This window comes from Nicotiana sylvestris, chromosome 12 (assembly GCF_000393655.2).
Source record: "Nicotiana sylvestris chromosome 12, ASM39365v2, whole genome shotgun sequence".
Taxonomy (NCBI): domain Eukaryota; kingdom Viridiplantae; phylum Streptophyta; class Magnoliopsida; order Solanales; family Solanaceae; genus Nicotiana; species Nicotiana sylvestris.
The window spans coordinates 91610319-91625747 of NC_091068.1; the positions used below are offsets into that span (position 1 = coordinate 91610319).

Consider the following 15429-nt stretch of genomic DNA (forward strand, 5'->3'; position numbering starts at 1 on the left):
AGTATGGTAGGTAGTGGCGAGTTGTTGGTATCTGGGAGGTGAAGGCCGATATGTGGGTGGTAGGGTTTGGTATGTGAGAGGAGATTTTGGCCCTTGGGCTACCATCATGACTCCTACTTCTTTCTTCTTGGATATGCCTCCTGACTTCAAGGCCTTGTTCGTGGCTTGTAGTGCCTCAAAATTAGTCACCATTCCGCTCTTGATTTCTTCTTCAATCCTTTCCCCCAATTTGATGATGTCAGAGAATTTGTAATTCTCAATAACCATTAACCTTTCGTAGTATTGTGGATCCTAGGTCCGGACAAAGAACTTGTTCATCTGCTCTTCTTGAAATGCCGGCCTTACTTTCGTAGCTTCCAATCTCCACCGAGTAACATGCGTAGAAAGCCTCTGTTGGCTTCTTCTTGAGATTCTAGATATAGAAAACATCCGGTGCATTCTCTGTATTAAACCTGAACTGATCCATGAAATCCGATGCCATGTTTACCCAACTAACCCATTTCTTTGGATTTTGACTGATGTACCAAGATAGGGCATCTCCAGTGAGGCTCCTCATGAATAATTTCATGTGAGTCCTTTCATCCTTTCCAACTCCTACGAGCTTGTCACAGTATGTCCTTAGATTCACCTTTGGGTCACCTGTTCTGTCAAATATCTCGAACTTAGGAGGTTTGTAATCCTCTGGAAGTTCTACATCCAGTTGAATGCACATATCCTCATAGTCCAATACCTTAATTCCTTTACCTCCTTCGACACCTTGGACTCGACTTATGAGCTTCTTAAGTTTCTCTGCTATTTTCTTGATAAACAGGTCATTCTCAGTGGATTCAGGCATGTATAAGGTTTGTTGAGGAGTGTGGGGTAAGGTTTGCACATATATGGGGTTGCTTTAATGGACTCCAGGTATTTGGGTGTAGTGGTGGTCCTTGGTTGAGTTTTGAGGATCAGGAATATGTTGTGGTGCATTTTGAGGAGTATGATAGGTAGTGCTTTGTGGATACTGGGTTGGCTGATGATGATGTTGTGGATGAGTTGGTACTGGTGGAGGATTGGGCTTTTGAGGTAGTGTGGCATATTGGTGAGGTGAGAGAGGATTTTGTGGATGCTGATTTGGTGTATTTTGGGGAGGTGCTGGGTTTTTGGTATTTTGTTGGTTGATGTCGGGGACGTTCTGGGTAAGGGAGAGATTTGCCAAGTTCCGTACATGCTCAAGTTCCCCTTGTAACTCTAATATCTTTTGTTCCAACCGTAAAACCAAGTACTTAGGTGTTGGAGTGCTTCAACCATCTGAAGTTTCGGCATTTTCTTCATGCGTGGCATTGTCTTTCCTAATACTGCTTGTATCATCCATTCTGGACTTTCCTTTGCTTTTAGAATCGTTTGGAGGAGGAGGAGGAGGAAGACCTATTGATCTTGTATGATATGTTGGCGATGCCAGTATGCACGAACCAACCTTAGGGGATTGGAATAAACAAATCAAGAAAAGAAGAAAATAAAAAAGGTCAACAAGTAAGTGAGGAGTATTAAAAGGTTGTTTGCGATATTTAAACACATATTGCGGAATTATAAATTTGCGTCCTAATTTGGGGACCTCATTGTGCCCAAGGAAATCCTAAGCAACATATTTATTTGGAGAAAAATTGATGCCAATAGCTGCGTCATTTCATTAATATGAAAAAATAAACCGAATCTCTACTAAAACGATAATAATGATAAAGAGTCACTAATGGCATGTTCCTTATTACAACCAAAGCCTAAACGAGTCTAGAAAGCGAATAAACATAATTTCTAATATATTTGGTCCCAGAAGGACCTTCTCCATGATTGGCCTTCTTTGCTCCATCAATCAAGTTCCCCATGCCGCACATGTCCAGTAGTAGATACGCCCTTCCTAAGAGACCTCCTTAATTTCTATCCATGTTTTGACAGCCTGTAATCCTGTTTCTCATCTTCCCTTCCAGCTCCATCAGTCCCTGCTATAAATATTCCAACCTCTCTGTTGATTTAGTAGTGACTTCTTTCCATTCATTGATTGCTTCCATGTCCGCTTTGTGTTGTTCCAAATGTCTGGCCTCATATTCAAAAATCCTTTTGCGTAACCTTATATATTTGACTTGGGCCTCGGTAGCGTCGTCTATGACCCTATTTCCCAAATAAATTCCTAGATTGACTTCTCCTGCTATGTCATCGATCAATCATGATGGATAACAATGCACATGGCCAGCATGGCGTCGATCTGGATCAATGGTATCCTTTTCCACCATGACCTTTAGATGCTACATGTATTGTGCCTCATGCCTGAATGGAATAGCATCACCTTGGAAATCTTCTTTGTAGTGAACCATCTTGGAGACTCGGGGTATGACTTGTTTCCTCCCAGCCTGTCTCATGACCCTAATAGGAGCATAAGGATAGATACCCCTCAACCTAATCAGCACTAAATGAGGAACATCTTTTGACCTGATGATAAACTCGCTGGTAGGGAACCACTTGAACATCAATGGACCTTGTCATCCGTCAAATTGCTAGAGAAGTGCACCCAATCCACAGTGTTTTTTGGTTGTGCAAACCTGCCTGGGAGAAAAGTCATTCTTTTTGGATGGTGAAAAGCTATGTGGTCATTCTATAGTCGCCGCAGAAATTCCTGATGGTACTGTCCTCTTTGAAGATGCTCCAACAACCATATTTGCAGTAACAAATTACAGCCCTCGAAATGTCTGAATCCCATCTTGCAGCGGTCCAAAGCTCGGTATATTTCTTCCATGATCATTGGGAGAATAGTGTGAGTCTATCCCCCAGTTCCTTCCATTAGGGACTTAGTAACCATAGCTAAATAGGTGTGAATCTTTTCTCCTTGTATTGGGAATTCCATCATCCCTAGAAAACAGACAATGAACACGAAAACGTGACGGTGGGTCCAACCCAATGAAGTAATAGCAAATTCATCGTGGTAAAGGCGATAGGAATTGTTGTATCTGTAATGTGCGTAGAGAAAGTCAAATGGTATGTAAGACTTCTTTAAGCAGACTAACTCATTATTCTTTCTAAAACCCATCATTTTTAGAAACCCTCGAGAAGTGCAATTCTCAGGTACCAATAGACCAGGGCTATCCCAAGGAAGTCCAGCAAAGCCCCCTATTTCCTCTAGAAGGGGAGTAATCTCTATATCCCTGAATGGAAAACATCCCTCTTTTCATCCCAGAACATAGTAGCGGCCTCGATCGGTACATTGTCGGTTGAAAGTCTAGCAGAGAAGGTAAATTCCCAAGAACTCTTTTCACATGGTTTTTGTCACTTGGTGCGATATTTTCCCACCAATCCAGTAGCAAAGGTGGGATATTCCGAACCTAGGGACCTCGTGCCATATTTCTACAAAACAGATAAAGTTAGCCCTTGCCCCCTCAAGATTCAACTATTTTCACGTTAATGATCAACATATTGGCATGTTTTTCTCCAAATGATACACAGATCACAATTATGTCCATTGGGATTATCAAAATCCCGGTGGACTTTGGACAAGGTTTGTCTTAGTGAGTTATTGCATGGATAGTGTTCTAACTTATACTAGGTTTAAACATGATGCATGCACAGTTGATTTTGGAATGGGGTTACTAGAAAAGTCTAGACTGGTACCCTCAAGCGGACTACTTGAGAGGGAGGCACAGAACCATCGATTGCACCGTTGATCGACTAGTTTTATTACAAATAAGTCTTTCCAAATTTAAAGGGTGATTTCAGGAAGAATGCGGACACTCATCAAGTTCCACTATGGTATTAATATGCATGAATGGAATATGATGTTGAACTAGTAGTTATGCAAAGACAAAATAACACGTTGTTAAGTATTTTCACGTTGAAAGTAGTAAATGCAGTATTGAATGCAACGTAAAGACATAAAAGAAAGAAAAACAAGGAAAAAGTTAGTTCGCATAATGAAAGAATTGTAATAAAGCAAATAAAGGGGTAAAGGTTGGGGAGAGATATGATATAGCAAAAACGTTTGGAGCAAGTGAACATGATTAGGGATAAGGGGAAACACATATTGTAATCAGATTAAACGAAGAGTTGCATATATAAAGGGGAAATAGTGAAAAGGATGTGCATGTAGCAACAAAAGGGAAAAAAGGGAGCGGGAGATTCAGGTAACAGCAAAAGAACAAAGACACGCTTATCAGGGAAGACTAATTCACAAAGATCAAGTTCATTTATGGTAAGAGCCTAAAAAATATCCCCAGCGTCTCCATGCTGTCACGCCTCTTTTTCTCGCGAAAGCGAGTTTCGACACATAACAACTCTTTTAAGGAAGGGTTTTAAAAGAGAGAGTCGCCACCTAATGGATTAAGGTGCATTAGGGCACCTAATTTGTGGATAACTCTGTTTAACCAGTTTGCGTGATCAAAGATCCGGTAAGGGCTCAAAATTTCCTCGAAGAGAATGTGTTAGGCACTCTTCGAGGTCCACAACTATGGGTCCCGGCCGAACTCAATTATATGAATTAGTCTTATGTGATCAGAACTAAGAGACAAATGATTCGGGAAGTTCATTAAACGCAAATAGTTGAGGAAAGACAAGGTGGGGGACCCTAAATTTTTTAGCCTAAAGGATCACCCCGTGCAACATAAATAATATTTCATAACTCCCTCAAGATGGGGTGTTACTCATATTATTCAGTGGGCACAAACTATCATCTCCTGCTACCCAATTACTATCTTTAAGTTGCTACCTAAAGCGCACTAGTTGATTCTAAACCACACCCTATGCGTGCACTACATGTCCCATGCATGTGGTCCAAGAGGCTTTGGACCTTTATTTAGGTAGTTCTAGACCTTAACTTAGGTTACTCAAAAGGGAAAAATACTAAGCGACATATAAAAACAGTTTGGACTTCTATTTATAAGAAAGTAAGGGCTCAAGTTGGCCTCCACAATTGGACAACAAATGCACGCCAGTCAAATTATCAAAGACAGTTGCTGATTTTAAATAGTTAAGATTATAGACTCTTATAGGCATGATCTCTATATGAATCTGGATTTATATGGGCGGACAGTTATACGCAAAAGCCATTATATTTTCCAAGACCTGTATGATTTTCCTACTGATTTTAAACATGAGGAGATTAAACCTATAGCATGGAAGGCACACAAATAGCAGATAAGCATTCAGGCATTGACATAGAGGTCTAGTTAACATGATATGATTCATAGATATAGCCTAGTACCTTAAAGTGACAATTCAAAACATGCTGAGATCACAAGCAGATACTAAAGGGATATGGGATTAAATAAGCATGCTTAGGGCCATAATGACTAACACAGAAAGGGCTCAACACAGAGCACTGCAGGGATTCAAAGAGAGGGAGGGGGTAGGTGAATAAACATGTTCATAGACACTCTAGAGTCAATACACTATGTGAATAGGCCATAAATGGGTCCAAATAACTTCAGAACAGGCAACATTAGGAGCTAACAAAGGTCCAAGAGACCAAGATATACACAACTTAACAAAGATAATGCCTAAACATTACTCGTAAGCACATTGTATCATGGATTCATCAAGAATAACATATACAAATCAGGGATATGTAAGAATGCAAGTGCAGAAGTTTAAGTGACTCACCAGTTAAACGAGAAATGCAAGAAAAAGCACAAAACCCACAGTATTCTGAATTGTCAATGAGGAGCGAAAGCCAGAAACTTAATGGCCTTGGCTTTCAACCAGCCAAGACCACAATATAGAAAGAGAAATAACAGAGTAAAGTTTAGGTCTAGTGGGGTTATAATGATTTTTCAAGTATGTCCTAAAGGAAAAATGGGGAGGGGTTTATAAAATGTAGAAATCGACAAGTAAACAAGGAAACTCTGTACATTTGAACATAAATAAAGAAACCATAGCATGCAGAATCAATAAAATCAGATTTAGAGGAAATAGGTAAACCCTAATTTCAGGGAAAGCAAATACTGACGGAATATACATAAACGCAATAGCATAGGATGAATATAGACACAAATAATACTAAAAATAGAGAATCGAACTAATTTTGGTCTGATCTAAAGAGATCTAAAAATCCTAAATTAGGGTCAGATGAATATTGACAAAATATATAAAAGAAAAATCGGGGAAGCATATAAGGAAACAAAGTAAAATAAACAAGAAACAAGGAAAGAAAACATGCAAATCAATTTTGACATCGATTTAAGAGAGAAATTCGGTAAATTAGTTTTTTAGGAAAAGTATAAATCCTAGAAATCCAAATGATATCAAACTCACATAATACATAATCAAATGCGTGTAGACGAAATATAGTCCAGATTTCAGAAATAGAACTCATTTGGACAGAATCGGAGAGATAGTACTTGTCATATTTAGGCAAGTACTAAGTAATACTATGGAGAAATACCAAGTAGCGGATAGATACTAATATGGTAAGGAGATGAGAGGGAAATCCCGTTAGAAGAGGGATTAGGGGAGGGTTTTGAGAGGCGGCAGCTAGGGTTTCTCAGATAAGAAGAGGGAGTAGAGAGGATTTAGGGGTGGCGGGTGGTAAGAATGGTTAGGGTTTGGGCGGGTTTGGATAATTAAAGAGAGGGGGTGAACGGGGGGTCGTTGATCTTAAGAGATCAACGGCTAGGATTAAGGATAAACGGGACGGGTCGTATAAAATGGGTACCGACGGGGTTTTGTAAAGGTTTGGGCTTGAGATTTATTGGGCTAGGGTGTTAGGTTTGTGCCAGCAATTGGTCTGAAAAATGGGTGATTTTTAGGCTAGTTTTTAAATACCCAATATTAATCAAATAAATAATTTATAAAAGTGATAAATAAATAAAAGAAATAGAATTTATGCACTAAAATAATTACTTAACATTTTAAAAATATAAAAAAATTATTTTCTGCATAAATAAAGTAATTGTACATTAGTATGAGCTATTATTGCAAAGATGTGCAATTTAGCCTTAAAAATGCAAATGTAATTATAAAAAATGCACTGAAAATATTTAAAACCTCATGTTGATATAAATGATATATTTAGGTGATTGAATCATCATAAAAATAATTTGGAGGGTAATTATTGAATACTTATATAATAAAATATAGAAATAAATTATTTTAAATTTTTAAAAATTATGAAAAATTATAAAAAAAATACTTGTGCATGTGTTTATTCAACAACTTGCAATAGTCATTTATTCATGTGTTTAAAAATATTCTTTGAGGATTGATTGTAGATTTGACTTGGCTTTGAATTACTCTTATGGGTTGAGATAATGCACAAATCTAGGGTGCAAGTATAAATTTTCTTTTATCACTATTATGCTCTTGTAGTAGAATTGGTTACTGAAGTTTTGAGTTGAAATGGTGGCATTCTGGAGGTTGTTTGGCTACTTTTAATGGATGATTTTTGCTAGAGTTTTAGAGGTGATTTATGATTCAAGAGGGGATGTTTAAAGGGATGGTTTTGATATGGATTTGTAGGAATTTCATGGCTATTTTAGAGGTATTTTAATGAAAATTTTGTGGTAGTATCATGGCCAAAAGCTGCTACGTTTTGGTTTGTTTACTGCAGAAAAATTTTGAAAGTATATTTGTGGTTAGTTCTTTGCAATTTAAATCTCAAGTTGCATATTAATGAACGTGAGCAGAAGTTTGAGTATTTCACATCATGTTTCCTTAAACAAGGATGGAATAATAAAGTCTTAGTAATGCGTCCAAATTCCTTGGTTCTTAATCACTTTTCTTTTGGATTTCTCCATTCCTCATATTTGCAGTTCATTAGAACTGAATAGTAAAATCACAAATAGTTTGTTGGTCCAATAGCTTTAACTAAATCTCATGTCCATAATTCAAGCCTTACAATAATCCTAAGCTTAGGAATTGAACAAATAAAATCATGAATGCATTAGATTGCTTTAAGCACGCTCCTAGTTGAATCAAATTATCGTGATTATGTACACGTTCGCGTGACATAATTATGATTTTCAAATATATCAAGGTACGCGTTCACGCGACTTTGGCCAAAAACAATCTTAAATTAATAAATCATGATTAATTGTGTACACGTTCGCGTGACATAATTTTAGTGCCCCAAATAAAATGGGTTTTCACACATGTGATGTGTTTCAAAGATAATTCCATAACTCCATAATTAAAAGTGGTAAAAGAGTAAATATACATAGGTTCTAATATAAGTAATTAAACAACTTAATTAAGTCAGGTATGATTAAAAGTGACCGTGTTAAAACCATAAAACTCGGGAATACTTAACACATTCTCCCGGGTTAACAGAATTTCTCACCCGATCTTCTGGTTTCGCAGACTTCAAAATAGAGTCAAATTTCCTCGATTTCGGATTTAAAATAAATCAGTGACTTGGGACACCATCAAATTATTCCAAGTGGTGACTCTGAATTAAACTCCTTACCTCCTCGGGAAAAAGGAGTTGTGCCAAAGAGGTTGATCTGGTGAGTGAGGAAAAGGAAGAAGAAGAAGAAGAGGTGGAGGAGGAAGTTCCTCTTCAAATAAAAGGAAAGAAAAAGGTTGAATCATCTTCAGCCACTCTCAAGGAAAAGTCCTCCAGAAAAAAAATCTGCAATTTCTGAGTATGAAGCAAAAGGCGCCAGTTCCAAACGCACAAAGAAGACTCAAGAAAAATATTTCGTTATAGATAGAGTGGAATGTTTTGATGGGATAATCATATTAAAAGGTCGAGTAATTGACACTGCCGTTGTGGGCATGTTTGGGATAGAGGAGTTATTGGAGAAAATTGAGAATTAAAGGTTGACACACTTGTTCTTGTGCCCACTCCCAGTAATGTATGGTGAAGCAATATTTCATTTATACAAGAACTTCAAAGTATTGGAAGATGGCGCAGTAAGTTCTGAAGTAAGGAAAATGGACTGAATTCGTGATGCCAAGTCGTTGGGTGAAATATTGAGTGTCCCACGAATGGTTTTGACACTTATGTGAGGTGTGAGTGCCCTTAATTGGGAGAAAATGAAGATTCTATGTATTTGACTTTCAAGTACACACATAAAAAGAAGTTTAATGCAAGAAAAGTAGGTAAGGGTGAGATGAAACCGATTCACAAGCTGTTGTTCGAATTTGTGAATACATATTTGCTGCCTTGATCTGAAAAGAGGTATGAGGCTACTTACTTGGACCTGTCAGTGATGGAGGTGCCGGACCATAATAGACCAATCAATCTGCCCTCACTGATGATCAAGCGCATGGCAAGGACAACTGATCAAGAAAAACGCACTCATACTCTATCATATGGGTTCGTGTTGACTAGGGTATTTGAGCTTCAAGGTTCCTCCGAGAGGTCCTAAGAAAGGGACTAAGAAAGACATATTCGATGAGGAAACCATAAAGAAATGTGAATGTGTTGCACGACCACCAGGTACAAAAAGCAAAAGCATGGTCATAAACCTTTTGGAGGTGTTGATTATTGCTAATGAGGATAGTGAGAAGATGAAAGAGGAAATAGTCTCCTTGAAGGAGGAAAATATAAGGTTGAAGGAGGGGATGAAGAAAGAGTAGGAGAATTATGCTGCTAGGTTTGACAAGCTTCTAGGGCTTGTTCATGGAGCTTCCTCTTCCAGCAAAGAACTTGGTCCTTAGTCCTCTTATGTTTCTTAGTCTAGCCTTGGTGATACCCCTTTTATGATCGACTTCTGGATGTTTTTGTTTATTTTATGTGTTGTTGGTAGTTCGATGGATTTGTTAAATTGTCCTTTGGTTTGGGGCCCCTTGGGCTTAATGAGTTACATTGCTTAATCAATAAAATTTTCTTGTTTTGGTTACTACTTGTGCAATCACATCTGGATAATTTATTGGATTAAATGTTTGAGTTATTGACCTAGTGATTTATGTAGTATAGACCAAGTGGCCATGAGTTTAACATTATCGAAATTATCTCTTTGATTCTAATAACACTTTAGTTTTTCGATGATGCCAAAATGGGGAAGTTAAGTATGTGCTTATGCTTATTGACTGCTAATTAGTAAACCTGGTTGTTTGTTGAGTTTGTCTATTTGCTGTTCTAAACAATGAATCATGCCTAGCCATCTTTAGAGTTTCGATGAATGGAAGACGAGTGTCTTATACTTGTGCAAACATGGACAAATTAAAGAGGAGTGCAGCCAATAAACTGATTCTTATGTTGTAGATTGATGAAACATTGGGCAAGTTGTTGATCTCAGCATGTAGTATGTTTTGATGAGTAACAAACCAGGACCAAATTATGGGGAAGGAACAAGTTTCATATTCAAGGGTAATATGCTACGAGACTGGTGTGCAGAAGTAAAATGCAACCGATAGATAAACCTGGTTCATAACAGATCAAAAGTATGGTGTTGATCAGACGCAGGATAGTGGAATACGTGTGCAAGCTAAATTTCTCAAGCAATTGTGTCCATATTATACAAGGAATGCATTAATTGTGAGGAATAAAAGAAAATGTTGAAAAGTTAAAAACAAATAAGGAAACAAAATCAATGTAGGAGAGATTTTCTTAACCGAAATATTCTAGGTTTTAGAGCTTTAATTGAAGAAGATTTTCGGCCAACTTTACAACTATAAAGGGAGACTTTTTGTGGCAGTTCATGGCGAACGTTATTGAGAGAAACAACATGCAATTACTCCTAGTAATAGCAATCAAGGCAAGAAGATATTCTCGAAGACTCAAGCTGCTCAACAGAAGAACTTATTCTTGAAGACGAAGCTGTTGAAGTTTTTTAGTTGTTAAGTTGAGTCAACTGTTCCAAATTGTAACTTATTTGATTTTGAGAAGTGTAATAGTAAGTTAGTGCTGAAAATTTTATTTTTGTAAGCATCCTCGGCTAGAATTAATCATCCTCGGTTATTTTTGTAACCAACCTTGATGGAAATCTCTTGTTACACATTTAGTTAGTTAAGGTTTGACTGACATCTTACCTTAAGTTTAAGGTTGACATCTTTTTCAAGATATTCATCCGCTTCTCCCTGCAAAGGCAGGGGTTAAATTTTTTTGTCTTCATTGTCAAATCATAGTTGAGCTTTATTTTTGTATGATGGTCCAAATTGACATTAGTTTTAAAACAAACAGTCCCTGTATCTTTTATTTGTGATGTTATGGATAGGGGAAGGGTCTGACTTAGCACTTAAAGAAATAAAAGAAAATGTATCACACGTATAAATTTAATTTGGCGTACGTAAATAATCTACCAAATGGTATTCAAGATCACACTGTTGTCCTTAAAAAATAGTCTTGGACCATTTCCATCAAGTATTTGAAAATGTTTGAAGTGCTGTTGTTCAAGCCGGCTAACCTCTTATTCTTGTCTTGTTTCTGCAAATGACAGCTAATCTTTGTCAAAGTCTACATGTATACTGCTTGGACGGCCCTTTACAATCTTTTCAAGAAAATCACAAATTACTCACCAAATTTCAAGCACATATGCGTGCATGAAGTCTTACTTCTCTTATATATATAGTAACTATCTTATCAATCCTATCATCTCACAAAACATCCTTCTTCTCTTTTGCTCCTCCTAGCTTCTGTTCTTTAGTGTTATAAATGGCTAAGCAGTTTCTCCTGTCGAATCTGATAGCAGCAATAACTTTCTGCTGTGTTGTGTTAGCTTTTGAGCCAAGTCCATTGCAAGATTTCTGTGTCGCGGATCCTGCTAGTCCAGGTATTTCAAAGCAGTGAAACAAGACAAGCATGTATTGCATTTTTCTCTGATCTTTTAAAAGGAATGTTTTGATGAACTTTTCTAATTGTATTTTTCCGTTGTTTCAGCTAGGGTAAATGGCTTAGCTTGCAAAGATCTCAAATCAGTTAAAGCAGATGACTTTTTCTTCGGTGGGCTACATTTGGCTGGCAATACAACAAATGCTGTTGGTTCTAAAGTGACTCCTGTTAATGTGGCTCAAATACCAGGACTGAACACTCTTGGTATTTCATTGGTTCGCGTCGACTATGCACCATGGGGAATCAACCCTCCTCACACTCACCCTAGAGCTACTGAGATACTCACTGTCCTTGAAGGTACTCTTCAAGTTGGTTTTGTAACCTCGAGTCCTGAAAATCGCCATATTACTAAGGTCCTTAAAAAAGGCGACGCGTTTGTTTTTCCTATTGGACTTGTTCACTACCAACACAACGTGGGATATGGAAATGCTGTAGCTATTGCTGCTTTGAGTAGTCAGAATCCTGGTGTTATAGGCATGGCTAACGCAGTATTCGGATCGGATCCGGCTATAGCAACTGATGTTCTTGCCAAGGCTTTTCAAGTAGATGAAAGCGTAGCTGCTCTGATGCAATCAAAATTTTAAGCAGCAAGTTTACTTACAGACTTCATAAGCTTGAGAGTTTTATTCTTTGTGTGCAATGTTAATTGAGTGGATCCTATTTGTTTGTTTATTGTGTGATTCATAAAAATGTAATCCCAAGAGGTTAAATTTAGATTGATTTATTTTTTTTATAGAGGTTTTTATGTAGTATTCTTTAATATATTCATAGCCTGTTTGGCCAAGCTTCTCCAATCCTAGAAGTACTTTTTTATGGAAAAAAGTACATTTTTTCAAAGTTGAAGTGTTTGGCCAACATTTTGGAATAAAAAAAGTGCTTTTGAGGAGAAGCAGAAGGAGTTTTGGAGAAGCAGTAAAAAGTAGCTTCTCTCCAAAGCACTTTTTCTGAAAAGCACTTTTGAGAAAAATACACTTAAAAGCAATTTTTAAAAGCTTGGCCAAACACTAATTCCTACTCAGGAGTACTTTTCAAATTAATTAGCCAAACACATACTGTTTCTCACCAAAAGTACCATTGCGAAAAGAACATTTGAGAAAAAACACTTCTCAAAATAAGCTGGTGTAACGACCCGACTGGTCGTTTTGAGCTCTAGCGCACCGTTCGTCGGTTTGAGGCCTTGAGTAGCTTCACTTCAGGTATTATGACTTATACATGTGGTCGGAATTGAATTTCGAAAATTTCGGAGTTGATTCGGAAAGAAAATTCTAAATTTAGAAGCTTTAAGTTGGAAGAGTTGACCAGGGTTTGACTTTTGAGTAAACGATCCCGGAATCGGAATTTGAAGGTTCCAATAGGTTGGTATGATGATTTCAGACTTGGGCGTATGTTCGGATTGAGTATCAGGTGACCTGGGGGCATTTCGGCGCTTAATATGGAAAGTTGGCGTTTTGAAGGTTTTAAAATTTTCTAAGTTTAGTTTGAAGTGGACTTTGGTGTTATCGATGTCTATTTGGGATTCTGATCCTTGGAATAGGTTCGCATCCTGATTTATGACTTGCACGTAAAATTTGGCGTCATTCTGGAATGTTTACGTGTGATAGGATGCGTTAGGCGAAGGATGAAGGTTGAAAGTTAAGAGAGTTTAAGAAATTAAGTTTGATCTTTAATTCTTGTTTTCAATGTTGTAATTTGTGTTCCGGGCCTTCGGACAAGTTTACATAGGGTATATAATCTTAAAATGATCGAACGGGGTTCCTCGGATGTTTGGGTGAGTTTTTGGGTGGTTCCGGACCACTTTTAGGACTTTTGGAACTACTGATAACTGGTGTCGAGGGTGTGAAATGCGATGGCGGAGGTTTGGGCTGCGATCACATAGGGCAAAGTGTTGTTCCAGCCCTTGTGAATCGCGATCGCGGAAGGAAGGTCGCGATCGCGTAGAGGAATTTCTGTTGTCAGTGGTCGGAATTCGGAAGCTTATATCTTGCAATCTATAAGGAATTTGGAGATGATCTAAAAATGAAGGTTAAAGCTCTTTGAATTTAGTTTTCAAAAGATCACACAATTTATCATTTTTGAATTTTGTACAAAAAGTTATGGCCATTATACTAAAGGGTGTCTCTGAAGAAGAAAACATAAATTGTACATTGCGATAACCGGATTTTGGTCGCGATCTCCATGAAGGACACATTACTGGAACTTTTGATAACTGCGATTGTGTGGCTTATAACCGCGATCGCGAAGAAGGAGGCCTGGCAGTGTATTAAGCATCCAATTTCGGGATTTTGAGCTCATTTATTCACTTTTAAGTTCTTGGAGCACATGTGGAGCGATTTGGGGTGATTCTTAAAGATCATTTTAACCATATATCATAAGGTAAGTTATTCCTACTTGTTTTGAGTTAAATACATGGGTTATATATTGATTTTAACATGGAATTTGATAGAAATTGTGGAATTTTTGAAACTAAACCTAGAAATGGTATTTTGGATTTTGATCATGAAATTGGGAATAAATTATATAATTGAGTTTGTGGTGATATGGGTAGTATTTATCTTCGAAAACTTTTAGAATTTGGGCGTGTGGGCACGAGGGTTGACCTTGTTAACTTTTCGAGCGGAGTTGAGAATTGTTATGACGTGATTAATCAAAAGTTTTGGCTGTATTTTGATTGCTTTGCACGTTGTTTGACTAGTTTCTGATCGATGGGCATCATTTTGAGGTTTTAGAGAGGCCTTGGAGCCGGTTATCGGATTATGAAGTGAGATAAGTCTATTGTCTAAACTTGTGAGGGGGAAACTACCCCCTAGGTGATGTAATTGTTATGTGCTACTAGTTGTGGGTGATACGTACGCATGAGGTGATGAAACTCCGTACATAGCTACATCATGTTTATGTCCGGGTAGACTTAGGACTTTATCATGAAATATTTGAATTATTTGAACTCATTTTTGCTAGCTTAATTGAATGAATTGATAATTTAAATTGATTTAGGAATATATATTAGTTGTTGGCACAATATTTGATAAACGGTAAAGTGTGTATCCACTTTATGCTCGTGTACTTGTATTGTAAGCACGTGATTCGTAATTCGATAAGTTCCTCTTTCTTGTGGAGCGGGCCGAACGCCTAGGCAGTATATTGAGATGCATCTCTGGTTTGTGCCGATCGACCCTCGGTAGTGTACACACGACTCTGGGTCGGGCCATACGACCTCAGCATAATCGTGCGTTATATCTCTAGCAGTCCGAATATTTGCGAGATTTTTCCTTCTACTGATGCCTGGCATTTTATATGGTATTCTTTATCCGTTTGATACTTGCATTTGATATATTTGGGATGTTGAGTTAAAGCATGAGATTGAGAAATTTATATCTTTAAATGAAAATTTGAAGATTATATAAAGTACAGTTTTACCCCATTATTACTGTTGTGCTTCATATCCGTTTATGATTTATCATACTGCTTTATTGGACCTCTAGTAAGTGTCGATGTCGATCCATCGTCATTACTTCTTCAGGGTTGTTCTAGATATTTACTGGGTACGCGTTGATTTATGTACTCATGCTACACTTCTGCACTAAATGTGCAGGATCTGACAGGTTCATTTGGTGGTTATCTTGGCACGTAGGCGCAGTTGCTTAGGAGAATTTTGGTGAGCTGTATTCCAGTCTACGTATCGCAGCCCACAAAGTCTCCAATAT

At 37.6% G+C, this 15429-nt stretch overlaps 1 protein-coding gene across 1 annotated transcript; it reads left to right on the forward strand.

Annotated features, from left to right (window-relative positions):
- The first annotated feature begins 11551 nt into the window (after window positions 1-11551).
- LOC104214384 (putative germin-like protein 2-3) lies at window positions 11552-12312 on the forward strand. The gene is made up of 2 exons (XM_009764043.1): window positions 11552-11669; window positions 11777-12312. Exons 1-2 carry the CDS (start codon window positions 11552-11554, stop codon window positions 12310-12312), a joined length of 654 nt encoding a protein of 217 aa, XP_009762345.1.
- Window positions 12313-15429: the final 3117 nt, after the last annotated feature.